This window comes from Symphalangus syndactylus, chromosome 19, assembly GCF_028878055.3.
Source record: "Symphalangus syndactylus isolate Jambi chromosome 19, NHGRI_mSymSyn1-v2.1_pri, whole genome shotgun sequence".
Classification (NCBI taxonomy): Eukaryota; Metazoa; Chordata; class Mammalia; order Primates; family Hylobatidae; genus Symphalangus; species Symphalangus syndactylus.
This window is the reverse complement of record NC_072434.2, coordinates 77,871,353-77,889,125: the sequence shown is the minus strand read 5'-3', so window position 1 is coordinate 77,889,125 and position 17,773 is coordinate 77,871,353. Positions and strand designations below refer to the sequence as shown.

The 17,773-nt window shown below is 39.8% G+C and overlaps 1 protein-coding gene across 1 annotated transcript in view; it reads right to left on the bottom strand.

The window, feature by feature from the left end:
• Positions 1–751: 751 nt before the first annotated feature.
• MAP3K21 (mitogen-activated protein kinase kinase kinase 21) overlaps positions 752–17,773 on the bottom strand; it is a 57,924-nt gene continuing 40,902 nt past the window's right edge. Inside the window, exons 6-10 of the mRNA XM_055233762.2 lie at positions 13,721–13,843; positions 9,832–9,982; positions 9,376–9,473; positions 6,191–6,970; positions 752–3,596 (exon numbers count right to left, since the gene is read on the bottom strand). Coding sequence (XP_055089737.1) covers positions 3,190–3,596; positions 6,191–6,970; positions 9,376–9,473; positions 9,832–9,982; positions 13,721–13,843 — 1,559 coding nt within the window. The 3' untranslated portion in view covers positions 752–3,189. The remainder of the gene's footprint in view (positions 3,597–6,190; positions 6,971–9,375; positions 9,474–9,831; positions 9,983–13,720; positions 13,844–17,773) is intronic.

The following is a 17,773-nucleotide window of genomic DNA, read 5'->3' as shown; positions in this document are numbered from 1 at the left end:
ACAGGTGCGCACCATCATGCCAGGCTAATTTTTTGTATTTTTAGTAAAGAAGGGGTTTCACCATGTTGGCCAGGATGGTCTCGATCTCTTGACCTCTTGATCCGCCCACCTTGTGTTCCCAAAGTGCTGGGATTACAGGCGTGAGCCACCATGCCTGGCTTTATCTCACAATTTTTATTAAAGAGAATTACAGGAGTTGTCTTCTATAGGCACCTAGTAGGGTTCTCCATACTTAACAGATATTTAATGCACATTACATTTTGCTCCCTCCCATATAGTGGGGTAATGCTATGATCTCCATGAAGTCCTGTGATCTGCTTTCCTCATTCACCAAGCTTTTATCACTTAGTAAGAATTTCTACATGTTAGGTGGTGTTTGAAATTCTTCTTATTTAAACATAAAATTAAACAATAAAATCAACATGTCTCCTTAATCACTGAGATTTTTTTCTCATACTCATTTCACTCTGCAAAAGTGTGTCTTCTGAAAAGCTAGACTTGCAAAAGGCTCACCGTGAAATGTAACTTTTCAATGCATATGTAAACCAAAAAAATTTGAAATAAAACATTTCATTCTACCTTTTTTGATGTATTTAATTGAATGACTCATTTAGTGATTTTCAGTTTAATAAGTTTAGCAGGTTAATACCTGGCCTATTAAACAATAATCTTTATTAACATAATTTTTCTTATTGAATACAAAATAAACAATTGCAAACTATAGTCACAATAATCAGGAGAGGATCAAAGCTACTGAGCAAATAGGCCAGCTATAAAAGTTTATTAAAAAAATAGACAACATATGTAAACATATTTTTCAGTCACAAGGCTTCATAATACAGCACATTAGGCCCAGGCCTTAAATCTCTGCAGTGGGAGCACCTTAATTTTTTACTAACAGTAATTGGCTTATCTTTCAGTGAACATTAAGCCTACACAAAAATAAATAACCAGATTCTGCTAAGTTTACTAACACAGAAAATTGCAAATGTACAATAGATTGCAGCAAAAGTTAACTATCTCCAGTAACATGTGAGATTGAATTGTTATATTGCAATTATTTTAATACAGCTTCATTTTGAAATTCATCATAATGTAGAGTTGACTAAAATAAAGCTAAAGGGGAATAATAACAGAGATAAACAAACACCCAGATCACATATGCTCCCCAACACACATGTGCAAACACACATTTACTAATATGCATACACACACACATGCAAACACACACGAACACACATACATGCACACACATACAGGGATGTTTTGGTAGAAGCAAAACTGAGGACATAGTTTCTATCCTTTTTCTTTCATGTATTGATCATTTAAGTATATATTTCCTCTACCCTTAAGCTGGAAGCTACGTGCTCCAAAAGGACTGAATACAAAGCAATCATAGTTTCAAATGTGATAACATTTTGGGAAAACCAAATCTCTGTTACATAATTCAATAACCACCCAAAGTGAAGCCGAATCATAGAATGGATGATAAAACAAGAAAACGTATTAAGTACCTGAGACTTTGCTGCAAGAATCCAGGATGCAAGATCGTTTTCCTTAGGGCAAAACTCACCATGTTAATACAGTCCTTTCATACTGTTTCTCGTCTGCTGGATATACCTGTTAGGCAACCACAATGCTGCAAAATTGCCAAATAATATGATTTTCCTTTTCTTCTATTATAGGTGAGATATTTTATCACACGATTGAATTTATTTTAAATTGCTGACATTTCAGTTATTCAGTAAACCTTAAGCAAGGTGCAATTTTAAATGAAATATCAAGCAATGCTTTTAATTTAGTTTTTCATTGTTTGGAAAAATTTAAATATCGATTGTCTGTCTTCTGAAGAGCCACATTCTAGAGACAGAAGGGAAGCACAATATATTTAACATAAGAAACCCAGGCAAATTTACCAAGCTCTCGGGTAGCCATTTCTGCACCAATAACTCCAGATTTGTATCATATATGTATTACCATAAAAGTGATTCATAATTTTATTTAAATCCTGATCTGCTATTCAGAGATCCATTTCTGAAAATAATTCATAATATAGTTGTCATTTCCACCATATAAGCTTATTTCAACAGATGTCTAACAATTATCCACAATTAAATGAAATGTGAAATAACAACAACATACTTAACTTCTAACAGTACTGTACTGCTGTTCCTTGAGTTGTCAGTGTCTTTGGGATTATTAGGATAATTATGCATTCAAATACAGAAAAATAAAATTAAAACACACGAGTGTTTACAATACATGATATCTGTGAAGAGCTAGGTATCTGTAACAATTTTTAAAAGTTCCACTGGAGAATGAAAAAGCTTTCCACTTCTGAATATCAAATAAAGGGCTACTGATGAAGGAAGAATGTTTTCTATAGAAAAAACCTAAAGATTTGCCTCACTCAAGGGGCACACCATGTGGTCTCAGCCAAATGGCAAGGACTGAACTTTGAACATCTATTTTGGAGTTCTAATTAATAAAATGTTTATAACTTATATTCAGTAAAGCTTTTATAAGTTACATTCCATATAATTCCCTCAGGGAGAAATATCACTGCATAATTTAAGTGAGAACTGGACATATTTATGCATTATCGGCCCACAGCCAAGGTTAGGTAGTTTAAACAGGACTTTATATCTATTCCAGTCATCAGACTTTTAAAAACCTTTACTTACTAATATCACATTATTCTTGCCAAGAAACTAAAGCTTTTTCTTGGCTTTTTGTTGCAAAAATGACAAGAAAAGAAACTAAAAGAGAAAAAAACAAGAAATAAGACAAGAAAAAGGAAAGAAAGAAGAAAAAAAGGAAGGAAAGAAACAAAAATAGTGAAGCTCATTACAATTTCTGTTGTGTACAAATGGACAAAGACATAAAAGAGAATGAAAACATTAACACTGTGCTGAAGGTAATTCTACCCAGCATAGTTTTCACTGGTGCACATCTCTTGTTTTACACTTTTGTGTATTCCAAGTTATAAGAAAAGAATCCAGAGGAAAAACAATAGACATGGCTAAAAGCAATCATATACATTTTTTGAGAAGTTGGATATACCTTACTAATTTAGTAACATGGCCACAGCTTTTGAAAACACAGCAGCATGAAACAGTTCAAAGGTAGATACATTGTGTTCATTTGTTCACCTTAAAAAAACGCTTAAACAACAGTAAGGCACTTAGTTTAAGACAGGAATTCTTTCTCCAGTTCATATATAGATGGCCGGCTGGTTTTGCTCCTCATTCTGCACAGTGGCACAGTGTAGTCCCTGCTCTGACCTTCCACGTCAGCATCCAGTAATGAAGGCACATGGGATTTAGTTCTCTCCTTGGCAGCGAGGAATTGGGTGGGATGTGGTCCTGGGAGACCCACTACACAGGCAGTCTGTGCCAGCTGAGACACTGCTGTCTGTGGGTAAGCCTGAGGCGGATCTGAGCGGCTTCTCAGGGAGGCAGGGCGAGGCTGAGGCATCATGTGGACAGTGCTGTGCTTCTTGGGTGAGACCTCCCTTGGCAGATGACTGTGAGGAGAAAGTGAGGGGCAGAGTGGCAGTGCAGAGGCTCCAGTGGCTGAGATAATAGTTGCACCAGCTGGTTGAGAAAGCCAAGACAGTATGCAGTTAGAAAGAAAATGAGTTCTAAAACAATGAATATCAAGAAAAATAATTATGATGGCAATTCAACAAGGTGATAGCTTTAAAATGAGCTTCAACAAAAAACTTGCATTCACAGGCATGATCATAGCACACTGCAGCCTCAAACTCTTGGCCTTAAGGACCAAGGAACTCTGCCTTAGCCTCTGGAGTAGCTGGGACCACGGGCATGTGCCACCACGCCTGGCTGAAGTCCTGCAAGTTTGCAAAGAGTACTTCAACCTATGGAAATTATATTTGTAAACAGAGCTAAATAATCCTCACAGTGCTTAGGCCAATAAGAATTATGAGTCATTACAATAATATTATAAGGGTAGCTTTCAAAATGGACTAGACTGGAATAAATTAAAGAGGTTTAAAAATGATGGTCAACATGATTAAACTTCACTGTAGATTATGATTTGACAAAACTGATGAAAATGGAAAAGCGGTAGACTTTTACATATTACCTCTTTTCTTGTTTGTACTAAAGAACTAATGTTATTACCACTTTAGCAAATAATTATTGGCTTTTAAGTTAGAGAAAAATATGCTTTCATATGGGATTACTGTACTAGAATTTCTCCTTGTGCAATTATAAATTACCAATACTTATTGACCTACAGAAAGATAATAAACCAATTTATCTAAAGGCAAATAAAAATAACATGGAAAATATCATATCCAGATAAAATATTTAAAAAGAAATAAAGGAAAAGATAAAAAGAATGAAAGCAGTTTGTCTTAATATAGCTTAATAACCAATGCTAGCATAGCATTTTAAAATTTAAAAAGCATTTTTTGTATATATTACCTCACTTGATATTCATGACAGGTATATAAGGTTATTATAATTATGTTCACATACAAAATAAGTAATACTCAAGCTCTACAGAGCACTTAGTGTGCCATTTGACTTTTACCACAATCTCAATTGTACAGATTAGGTAAGTATAGTATTAGGTATGTATATTGTTATTGTCCCCATTTTATAGATGAAGAAACTGAGGCACAAAATGTTTAAGTGATTTGCCCAAATTCACTCAGCATATAAGTGACACAGCAGAGATATGAGCCCAGCTAGCTTCCATACTATTAACCATGACACTACAATGCTTTTTAAGACATTCAAACAAGAAGCGGTCTACATAATTTTCCCAGCATCACAAACTTACCAAATAGTACAATTAGAACTTGAACCTTTGTCCTATGACTCAAAATCCCCCATTCTTCCAAAGTACCCATATTATCTCCTCAAATGTCAGTATTTAAGTGCCACTTAACCCCAGAAATCTCAAAGCTGAGTACATTCTAGCACATGATAGCATGATCCAGTCATATCAATACTCACTGAATTTTAGGAATGGAAAAAATACCGCAGTGAGGAGGAGTGAGACACTATGATACAGCAGAAGGATTCTGGGTTTAAATCCTGACACCGCTACTTCCTAATTGTGTGATCTTGAATAATATTAATTTTCCATAAGTTTGAATTCTCTTGCATATAATAGAGTTGCCATAAAAACTAAGAGGCAATTTATGTCCAAGTGCTTTAACATCTATAAAGTGCTGGGAAATACCACTGGTTGCCTTCTGCCCAAGCCCTTCCTGTTGAATAGACTAAAAAACTATTTAAAAATTTGATTTTCTTTTCTTTCAGAGATTCTATATCTGGACATACACCTCATGGAACTGTCTGGTGTAACAACATCAACAGGGTAATACTTGCTGTCATGGGGTGAACTGTGTCCCCACAAAATTCCTAAGCAGAAGCCCTAACCCTCAGTCCCTCAGATGTGACTGTATGTGGAATAGGGTCTGTACAGAGGTGATTAAGGTAAAATGAGGTCATTAGGGTGGGCCCTAATCCAATGTGACTGATGTCCTAAGAAGAGATTAGGACATAGATGATTAGGACACAGATGCACTCAGAGTGAAGACTGTGTGAGAACACAGGGAGAAAATGGCCGTCTAGAAGTCAAGGAGCCAGGCTGAGCTCAGAAGGAACCAACCCTGCAGACACCTTGATCTGACTTCCAGCCTCTGGAACTGCTGGACCATGAGTTTCTGCTGAACATCTGCCCAGGCTGTGGCACTCTGTTATGGCAGCCCTAGCAGGCTGATCACCTGCTACACACAGTCCCAACAGAAACTGAGCAATGACATGCACAGCAGTGGAAGTGCCAAGGCCCGCGGGGAGGCAAGAGGCCAGTCGCAGTTCCAGCCCTCCCACTCATCCGTGGTTCTAACTGGGGCAGCTGGCTTGCCTTTTCCGTAACGTGAGGGGGCTGGGTGGTTATTCTCCATGTGTTCTTTCTGCTTTGATATGCTATGATAGGTTTCAGTTACTGAAATTCAATTACACTTTTCCCAGAATCCAAATCATAGTTAAAATCAAGGAAGAGAAGGGTAAGGTTCAAAGATCTATGTGAACAGTAAAAGCAAATTATTTAATGTCATCACCAGGAAAAGATAAAATCATAAATCCGTACTGTTTCACATATTAATCTCTACAGCAGCGTTTTATGCTTTTACCTAATTAATGCAACCTACTTGGGGTGGGATTCCCATCAGACATGGTCCGTCTGTGATGTGATGGTCTGTGCTTTGAAGAAGCCCAGTAAGGTACACTCCCACATGTCTGCTCTAGGAAGGAAGATGGCAAGTTTCTTGATACACTACGATCAGTGTCAAGTCGTGGCATGAGGGCTGGCTCATGACCACTTCCTGGAGCAGTGGGACAAAAATCCACAGTGAGCATCTCAGAGTCACAAGTGACAGGGGTACTGCCCGCCAGTGGATCTTCACTGTCCATCTGCAGCAGGCACTTTGTGGAGAGAGAAGGCGTGGACAGGATGCCCAGGACACTTGTCAGTGGCAGGGAGGGTGGGCTGCTGGCCTCCCCACCAGTGGACAGCAGCCTTGTGGGAGGACTGGCGCTTCTGCGGCACTTGGAAGCCCGCTGGAAGATTCCCTCTCGTTTCTTCTTCTCTTCCTTGGGCAACGGTTCTTCAGCAGCCTGTGCTTTATCAAGCTCTCTGATGTCCAGTCCCAGAGCCACCGATGCTAGAAGGACGGTGCACCCATACAGAGCTGACTCCGTTTTCTTTCTCTGGGGGGATCTACTCAGACTATTCATAGGAGTCATCTCAGTGGAGACTGTGGCAGCATTTGCAGAGGTTGCCTCCTCCCAGCTTTCAGCTTCTGCAGGATTCTCTCTCTGAGCATCTTTCCCAAGAGGTAGATCAATGTAGGCCTGACTAGCCAATTTTATTTGTTTTGGTTTTCTGTGTTCTAATCCATCAGGGGAAAGTTTTGGCTCTTCACAGGACCCTAAATAAAGGTATAAGTACATACACTGTAGTATCATTTTACAGTAAAGGTCATTTAAACAAGATTGTAAAATAAAGCTAAAATATAATAAATACATACTTTAAATCAAAACACATGCAACCCTTTTCATTTTTGCAAATGATTCGTCCAGGAGGGCTCCATGGAGCAAGACTCCAGGGCCCTACAACTTCAGGTTCACTGCAGATGAACCAGCAAGCTAGTCACCTGCTCTTTCTTATGCTTCGGGAAGCTGTTCTTCATCAGCATCAATAATAGACTCTATCGTAGAAACAGTCATCAAAACACAAAAATGCACAACCATAGGCACGAAATCACTAAATACATCACCAAATGTGCTCTTTTCCTCACTTCACCTAAATACATGCGTAAGGCTCCATTATCTACAGCTTTCCTGTGTATAAACTAACTATTCTATAGCAGATCAGCAGTTCTCAAAGTGTGTGGCCTGGACTGGCAGCATCTGCATCCCCTGGGAATTTGTAGAAATGTAAATTATTGGCCCACCCCGGACTATGGAATCAGAAATTCTGAAGAGTGGAGTCCAGCAGTCTGTGTTTCAGCAAGCCTTTACTGAAGTTTGGGGACTATTAAAATAGAAGATTCTCCCAAGAGGTTATAGAATCCCAAAGTTTACAAATTATACCCGCTGAAGAGGAAGCTAACATTCTTATCACAAATGTGACAGTGCATAATTAAACAACAAACTCATTAATCTGATTTCCAAATAACATCTCTAATTTTTTCCAACATTACATCCTAGTATACCTAAACATGCTTGATGATCTAGACCAGGGGTCCCTGAACCCCAGGCCATGGACTGATACCGTGGCCTGTTAGGAACCAGGCTGCACAGCAGGAAGTGAGCAGCAGGTGAGTGCGTGAAGCTTCTTTTGCATTTACAGCCAGTGCCCATTGCTCACATTACCACCTGAGCTCCACCCCCTGTCAGCTCAGCAGCAGCATTAGATTCTCATAGGAGCATGAACCCCATTGTGAACTACACATACAAGGGATCTAGGTTGTTCCTTACCAGAATCTAGGATCTGATGATCTGTTGCTGTCTCCCATCACTCCCAGATGGGACCATCTAGTTGCAGGAAAACAAGCTCAGGGCTCCCACTGATTCTACATTATGGTGAGTTGTAGAATTATTTCATTATGAATTACAATGTAATAATAATAAAGTGCACAATCAATGTAATGCACTTGAATCATCCTGAAACCATCCCTACCCCACTGGTCCATGGAAAAACTGTCTTCCATGAAATTGGTCTCTGGTGCCATAAAGGTTGTGGACTGCTGATCTAGACAATTTGGGGTGCCAGCTTTCTTTCTCCAAAGAATGCTGTGCTCTTCCCTGTGGTGCCTTTTGTTTGGGGTGCCCTCTTTTTCTTCCATTCCTACTCCTTCCACTCCCTGACGTTGCTGACCCAAGCTCCCTTTTCCTTCATAAAGGAGAACCTTCAGGAGAAGCTGAACCCAGGTAGTGAGTGCAAAGGTGCTTGTGAAATTGAGCACAGTACCAATAACAAATACAAGAAATTTACACTGTGTCTTGCTAAAGCATCTTTAATTTGATCAAAGTACCAAAGAGTCTGCCTAAATGGTCAAGTATAAAGACCAATTTTATTTTCTGTGTTAGTAACCATGCTTGAGGTTTTTCAATGATTTCCATCTCTTCAATCTTTTAATACTGCATACTGAATACAAATATTGAATATCGAAAGTAAATCATTATGATTCATTTAAATTAAATAGAAATTCCAATGTAAAACTCTCCAAGCAGTCATTTTTCTTATTTATTTATTTATTTAGAGATGGAGTCTCATTCACTGTATCGCCCAGGCTGGCATGCAGTGGCGCAATCTTGGCTCACTGCCACCTCTGGCTCCCAGGTGCAAGTGATTCTCTTGCCTCAGCCTCCTGAGTAGCTGGGATTACAAGCAAGCACCACCACGCTGGCTAGTTTTTGTGAGTTTTTCATAGTTAACCTGCTTCATTGGATTTCATGTCAACAGGTGGCACTATAGCAAGAAGTCATACCCCTTAATCTCAGCAGAACTTTCAGGGGGGTCTATATTTTTACATCTAATATTTCCTATACTAAATTAATTTGGTTTTACATGATTAATTATGACAATAATGTTTCTGGTAAGGAAGAAGAGTTACAAATTCCCAAAACCACGTGAAGCCTAATTACTTCCTGCCATAAAGACTTGACGGAAAATAACTCCTGAATTTAAGTAAAGCTATAAGAAATGCCATTACTTGCTAATTTCCCCTCTGCTACTTTAATGACCACGTAAGACTGTAAAAGCAAAGCTTCAGCGCAATCAGATGCCAAGGACAGCTCAAGCAAATCCTACCTCCTGAAACAAATTTACCTGGCTGGTCCACAAACAATGAAGCCAAGGGCATGGTTTTCTGATTTTTTATTAAGATAGTTGACCAAGGACTGTTGCCATCGGAGAGAGGTCTTATCCTACAAGAGAAAAATGTTTCTTTTCATAAGATAGAAGCACACAACACACCAATTAGGTTTCGGTGGATACAGGCCAACAATATTTTTAAGGTAGTAAAGAGAACACATCTGCACTCAGTTTTGAAGGGCTGACAAAGTACAAATAATACCTGCAAGTGAGACAGGAAAAATCTCAGAAATATTATCACCGCTTAATAATAGTTAATTTAGCATGATAAATTCATCCTAGAAAATTGTTGATATTTATAAATCTCTGTATTAATTTACTTGCTTTTTGAAAGTCTGGCTGATGTGATATTAACACAGGAATGGATTTGTCACATTACACAATGAATACCACCAGATACCACAAACGCACCTTTCTTTGCAATCTGTTCTTTCTTTCATTTGAATGGAATTTGGTCCCCAGGTACAACCTTTTTTCTTAAAATTCCTTTTTATGTCCTCAAATTCTTCTTGTCGAAAGACTGTGTTCCTTCCCCAAGTTTTGTTGCTTTCATCTGAAGTCACTAAAGAGAATATTAACCATATTAACCACAACAATCATATTAACCAATATTGGCTTTGTTAAAAAAGCTAAATGAATCATATCAGTTGTGAAACTACCTTACTCAAAACATGAAAACAATGAGAAAATTATTTATTTCACCCAATCTCTGGTAAGTTTCTTTCTCTGATCATAAAAACATGAAGAAAAATGGAGTAAGTTAACAGAAAAGATACAAATTCGAGGTAAATTAGCAGCAACGATTTGATTACTTTTAAATCTATTTATTTAGCATTTTGCAACAATTAGGATTTCATTGTAACTGGGGGGGGGGGGGAACACCAAACTAAACATGTAACTTAAAATAAACTTAGTACTCTAATTTTTTAATGAAATCAGTTAAAGTTTTGACCTAGAGGCACAAACATCATATATTTTTAAATTGTAATTTCAACTAATTTTTCATTAGTCATCACAATTTACTTATTTCTTTATTTTTTTGGTCATCACAATTTTGCTCAGTCATGACAACACTTTGGTTATGGTTGCCTTTTAAAACTTGAAAATATTTAACAGTTTTCCATGTCTTGCTTTTTTCACTACCTCACAGGACGATGTATATTCATTTTTAATATCCACATTTTGCCAAACACTATCCCTCTAATTTAAGTGCACTTGAAAGTGATTTGGGGCCAGGCGCCGTGGCTCACGCCTGTAATCTCAGCAGTTTGGGGGGCTGAGGCGGGCAAAACACAAGGTCAGGACTTCGAGACCAGCCTGGCCAACATGGTGAAACCTGGTCTCCACTAAAAATACAGAAAAATTAGCTGGGCGTGCTGGTGGGCGCCTGTAATATCAGCTACTCAGGAGGCTGAGGCAAGAGAATTGCTTGAACCCAGGCGGCAGAAGTTGCAGTGACCCGAGATCGCGCCACTACACTCCAGCCCAGGTGACAGTGCGAGACTCTGTTTCAAAAAAAAAAGGATTTGGAAATCACTGGGGAAAAGTGCTGTTATTACTACACACTTAGGGGAAAAATATCTGAAACATACTAGATGTTATAAAAACAGTTTGAAATATTATGATATACAATGGAATACTCTGTGACCATAATAAAAATGAGGTACAGATGATACATAATGTTTATATTTAATATTACATATAATACATACATTTTCATTAAAAATTATGTGTTTATAGATGCCTGCATATACACACATACATATACAGAGGACAAGTTACTAAACACAGATACCAAACTTACTAAAGTGTTTAAATTTAATGGAAAGGATTGCTACGTACAGGGAAAATTAACTCCTTTCTATCACTTTGTAAAATTGGACACATTGTGGATGATGTTTGGTTACTTACATGTGTTTCAATATTTTCCAAGTTTTAAAATATACATATATGTGTGTATATACACATGTCTGTGCATATAAATGTGCTTAGGCCCAGTGCGATGGCTCACGCCTATAATCCCAGCACTTCAGGAGGCCAAGGCGGGTGGATCATGAGGTCAGGAGTTCGAGACCAGCCTGGCCAAGGTGGTGAAACCCCGCCTCTACTAAAAATATAAAAATTAGCTGGATGTGGTGGTGCGCACCTGTAATCACAACTACTCGGGAGGCTGAGGCAGGAGAATCACTTGAACCCGGGAGGCGGAGGTTGCAGTGAGCCGAGATGGCACCACTCCAGCCTGGGCAACAGAGTGAGACTCCATCTCAAAAAAAAAAAATGTAGATGCATGCCTAAATGTACGTGTGCATGTGTAACGATCTTGAATCAGCTATTCGTTCTTTTTATTAAAAGAGTTTTACAGTAGAATGATAGATAAACAGATCAGCAGTTTTCATTTAAGTGAGGGCAGCAGAACCAGAAAAGCTTTCAGCTGGGAGTTATTAGACCCAAGCTCATCTCGGCTATATGACTGACTGATCTACACTCCCAGAGCTATCTACACTCTCGGCTTTAGTCTCCTCACCTTCCTCCCTTCCTACTTTCCTTCCCCTCTTGATTTGCTTCTCTGGTTTCTCTTTTGTTTCCACATTGATTGAACTTTTCCTGTACTAAGAGGCCGGAAACGGATGGTGAAATCTACACTCAGAAGATGTGTCTGAATCCAGCTTCACCACTTAGTAGCTACCAACTTGGGTCAGGTTAATGGTAACTTCTCTGTCCCTCATTTGGAGATCACAAAAGGGTCCACTCAATGAGGCCGTCAGAATTGAATGGGGGTGTGCACAGACATGAAGACACGAGGCGTCCTTGGAGCACCCAGGGTCACAATGAAGATGAGCAACATCCAGGCTGGAGAACTTGAGCCAACAGCTGCCACACACAAAGCTGGTCCTGGGTGGAATGTCTGGATTAGAACCTTTCCACCATGTTACTTCTGAGAAGGAGCGCCAAGGATGCGCCTCCCTAAGCTGGCTGCATTTCAACTTTGGACGGTTGGAATTCATTTGAAATCCCAAATTATTTGCTTTAACTGGTACACATCTTGGGCCCAGCCAGGCCTGCCCAGGACCACTTCCTGGCTTCTGTGAGGTGGTTTTCCCCAGAGCAGAAGGTGAAGACACAGGAAAAAGGGCAGAGGAGTGGCCAGGCAAAAGCAGGGGTGGCATGGTGTCCCATCTGCTCATCCCTTCGTGGAGCTGGGAGACCAGCCTGGGAGCCCTTTCTCTCTCCGCTAATTAGGCCTTTGCCTAGGCAAAGGCAAGGTTTGAGGTATGGCTTTATGCAAAATGCATTCTCAGAAAACCAAATTAGTAATAATAAATGACAGTCCTTTAAGCTCTAAAACTACAGCCTCATTTAGATCCTGTTTCTCTGTGAGGATCCTGGTGTCCGAGAACTTGCAAAAGAAATCTCTGCTGGTGCCAAGGTTTTCATTATCAAAAGAGGAAAAAAAATGAGATTCCATGCAAGCCTCATTAGACAAAATTTTCTTTTGGATTTTTTTTTCTCCAAATAAGGATGGGTAAACAGCAGGGAATTAAGTTTGGTGGAGAAAAGAGGGGATCCAAATGAATGGTTTAACACAGACTTAGGCTAATTACCACATTACTTACAGACATACGCATTAATCACATTCTTCTTTTGCTTAGCCTACTTTTAGGGGTTTATTTGGCCTCACCTTTGAAAAAAATTAGTAATTTTATTTCATCCGTTAAACTCTGATTCATAGCCTAACTGAAACTCTCACAATGCAAAGGTGCCAGGCAAATCAGCTGTCTGTACTGTCTCCTCCAGGATGAATGCTTGTTCTAAAACCAAAACACTACAAGGAATATTTAAGTATTAGGTTGGTCAAACCTAAAGTGAATTAAAGTTAAATCCTGAAAAGCAAATTTTTTTCCCCTCACAAAACAAAGAAAGAAACAGAAATAATCCTGAATTCCTGATTTCATTTTTCAAAGTATCCTGACACAAATGGCTGATGATATAATTAGGTTATGCTAACGTTGCATGCAAGTGTTTAACAAAATGTCTCGAGATGTGCTGTTTCACTTTCTACTCCGGGGCCAGATCACATCACCAACTGCATAGCATCTAAAATTCATTTGTTGTGAGTAGAAGAAAATCAGACTAAGGAACCTATGCTCAAGTTTTGTTTCTCAAATAGTTGTGGCACCTACGAACTGTCCCACGCTCATTTACCACCTGCTATGAAAACACATCTGCTCAATTTGAATCCAAGTCAAGTTAAAGGGGAGAAATCAACACAGGAGCCCCCGTGGCAGTGCAGAAAGCTCACACTGTATAGCTCGGAGTCGGGGCATCATTGTGGGGCTGCTCGGGGGACTGGAACTGCTGCTGTTCAGGCTCCGCCGTTTGTCCAAGTTGGGAGAGGCCTGCACGGTTATCTTGTGCTGGAAATCTGTTGGAGGCAAAAAGGGAGAACTGATATTTCATGGCTTTCCGTTATCTTCATAGCCATGTCTTTAGCACACAGCAGTAAAAACAAAAATGGTCAGACCCTAACTGCAAAGTATATTGCAGAATCGATTTCTTATTTTGGTTTCTTATTTCCCGGGTTTCAAGTCAATAAATAATGATCCAGAGCTTATATGTTGGATATAGTCACACGAATAATGATTCAGAGCTTATATGTTGGATATAGTCACACACACACACACACACACACACACACACACAGAGGAAAATATGAAAGCCACGAATCATTGAAGAATTTATAACCTGGAAAAAAAGAGTTATCTGCATTCAGTCTGAGATAGTTAAAATTAAGGTAGAGCACAGTGGCTCATGCCTGAAATCCCAATACTTTGGGAGGCTGAGGTAGGCAGATCACTTGAGGCTAGGAGTTCGAGACCAGCCTGGCCAACATGGCAAAACTCCACCTCTGCTAAAAACAGAAAAATTAGCCAGCGTGGTGGCACACATCTGTAATCCCAGCTACTCAGAAGGCTGAGACAGGAGAATCACTTGAACCTGAGGTGGAGGGTACAGTGCGCTGAGATTGCGCCACTGCACTCCAGCCTGGGCAACGGAGCGAGACTCTGTCTCAAATAAATACACAAATAAATAAATAAAATTAAATTGAAATGGCCCTGGATTTAAATGAGTCCTGGTTCTCATAACATAACACGCTATGGACCTCAAACCAGTAAGGAACTGCTCTGAGCCTGTTTCTTCACCTGCTAAAGTGAACAACAATATTTCACATGGTTGTTGTGGTGGTGAATAAAACAGAAAATGTAAATTGAAGGCATTTTGTACTCTAGGCATTCTACAAATGCTGGCTCTTATTATCTAACTGTAATATGGTAGTGATATACCAAGATCTATAGGTTCATATGGAAGAGAAAGCAATATCACCAGAGGAAGGAGGGGTGTGTCTGGGAAAACTTTATAAACTATCAGGAAAATCATTAACAACTTGGAAGGAGGTAAAAGACATTACTGGATATTCTTTCAGTGCAGAGCTGAGCTTAACCTTTGATTGATTGCTTTTCTATTGACTGAGTTATTTTTATAACTAGGTAAGAGCAGAGGTTAACTTGTAGATTTTGTCTGGTGATGATGCAAATAACTTCTGTCTGGAGAAAAAGACAATCCCAAATGGTTTACTGCCATATTAGACATCAGCCAGGTTTGCGTTTAACCCAGCAATCTAATCCTGCATTCCTCTATTAATTTGCCCATAAATATCTCACTCCTCGAATTCTCATTTGAGGTTTTACCTGGTTCCTCAATGATTAATGAGTTTAATAAAAATCTTTGACATATGTTCATTTCATATTTGCAAGAGACCTATAACTTACCTTTTTGGAAGTTATACTTTAAAGAACTTTAATGAATGAACTGCTATTTGAGATGAAGAGGATTAGGAAGTTGGTAGGCAAAGACAGCTATCCAATTATTCATACTAGAAATCTGAATACTTTTCTTAATATTGTCTTTTCCATTACCCTACATATCCACCAAGCACAAAATATCAGGTAAATTCTGTGCTATATGTTTTTCTTGTAGTAGAGAAATGTATATTCCAGGTTATGGAGTTAGCAAACTTGGATCTGAATCCCATTTCTACCACAGCCATATGAATTTTGAGAAAGTAACTCAAGGTCTTGAAGTCTCAGTATCTTTACTGACAAAAATGTAAAAGAACCAATTATTCCTATTTTGCAGGACTGCTATGAAAACTTCAGTGCAAAGAAGTATAAAAAGTACTTACCACAGGGGTCGGGACATAATAAATGCTCAATAAATGTTTTTTTTCCGTTTTGTTCTCTCCATCTGCACAGCCATCACCGTGTCATGCCTAGCCTGCTAAAATGCCTTGTGTCCGTCTTCCTGCATCCACTTTTGGCCCCCCAAGTCTACTTCACAGCAGCCAGACGCATTTTTAATATGCCTGACTGACATGTCATTCCCCTGCTTAAAATCCTTCAAAGGCCTCTCATGATTCTTAAGTTACGGATTAAAATTGTAACACATTTTGTAAGTCCCTGCAAACCTGAGTCTGAGTTCTTCTTTCTGCTCCAGCCTCATCTTGCCCTATTCTCCTCTCACTTGTCATGGCCTAGAGGAGGGGTCAGCACACTTCTGCAAAATGCCCCATTTTAGGCTCTGTGAGCCGCACAGTCTCCGTAACAACTGCCTGACTCCGTTGCTGTGAGAGAAAGCAGCCACAGTCAACACAAAGATGAATGTGTCCCAGTAAAACGATCTTTATGGATATTGAAATTTCATATCGGTTTCATATCATGTCAGGTACAATGAAGTATTCTTCTTCCTCTTTGATTTTTTTCAAGCACTTAAAAGTGTAAAAAGCATTCTGAGCTCTTGGCTGTACAAAGCAGGTAGAGGCAGGATTGGGCCCATAGGTCAGTGTGCTGAGCCCCATTCAAACCACACTGAACTTTCTTCAGTTCCTGGAAGAAACCAAGTTTCCTCCGCATGTGCTCTCAGCCTATTCTCTTTCTTCATCTTCTGTATTTGGTAAATTCCTGTATCAAGTCTCAATTTAAATGTTACTTCTTTTTTTGGAGATGGAGTCTTGCTCTGTCGCCCAGGCTGGAGTGCAATGGCGCGATCTCGGCGCGCTGCAACTTCCACCTCCCGGGTTCAAGCAATCCTCCTGCCTCAGCCTCCTGAGTAGCTGAGATTACAGACGCACACCACCACACCCGGCTAATTTTTTTTTGTATTTTACTAGAGACAGGGTTTCACCATGTTGCCCAGGCTGGTTTTGAACTCCATTAGGAAGCCTTCTATGATCACCTTAGACCAGGTTACATCTCTGCACTAATCACTGTCATGTGACGTTTCCCTCACAGTAGCTAATGATTATAGAAAGCAAATAAGTATTGAATTATTAGCTTAGTTCTGCCCCCTCCCTCAATGTAAGGTAAGAGCTCTATGGGCAGAGACCATGACAGTCTCCATGACTTCAGACTGGCACAGTGCCTTGCACATTACAGGTACTCAGAAAACTTTGCTCAATGAATACTTTCTCTGTGGGAAACACGAGTGCAGAGACTGCATATATATTTTACCATCACCCCTACTATTGGGGACACAGCGACCCTCAGGTGTTTGTTGACAGAGAAAGTTAGGCAGGGTTCATCTACAGGATCAGGCTGGTGCTTGAAGTGAGTTGCTGAGGAATACACAGCAGGCTGGAGGAGATTTGGAAGACAAACCAAACCGAAAGGAAAGACCAAATGGGAGGCTCCTCCATCTGCTGAGTCATACTTTTTTTTTTTAAGACAAGATTTCACTCTGATGTCCAGGCTGGAGCGCAGTGGTGCAATCTCAGTCCACTGCAGCCTTGACCTCCCCTGGCTCAAGCAATTTTCCTGGGTCAGCCTACTGAGTAGCTGGTACTACAGGCATGCACCACCATGCCCAGCTAATTTTTGTATATTTTTGTAGAAATGGGGTTTCACCATGTTGCCCAGGCTGGTCTTGAACTCCTGGGCTCAAGCAATCCACCTGCCTTGGCCTCCCAAAGTGCTTGGGATGACAGGCGTGAGTCACTGCACCTGGCCCCAAGTCATTCCTTTTGAAAGACTTGACCAGGGCAGAGCAGTTGAGGTAAAAGATTGACTAGACTAGGTGGTGGTAGTTGGGGGAAAGAGGTGGTCAAAGAAAAAAAATTCTTAACCATAGAAAGGAAACAGTTTAGACTAAAGTCATTTATAAATGTTCAGCTAGCCACCTGATTGTTATAACACGATAGAAACAAATGCTCTGAGAACTTTTACAGCAAGAGGAGCCCTCCTGTCAATAGCAGAAGAAAGCCAAGAACCAACCCACAGGATCTGATTGACAAGTTATTCGG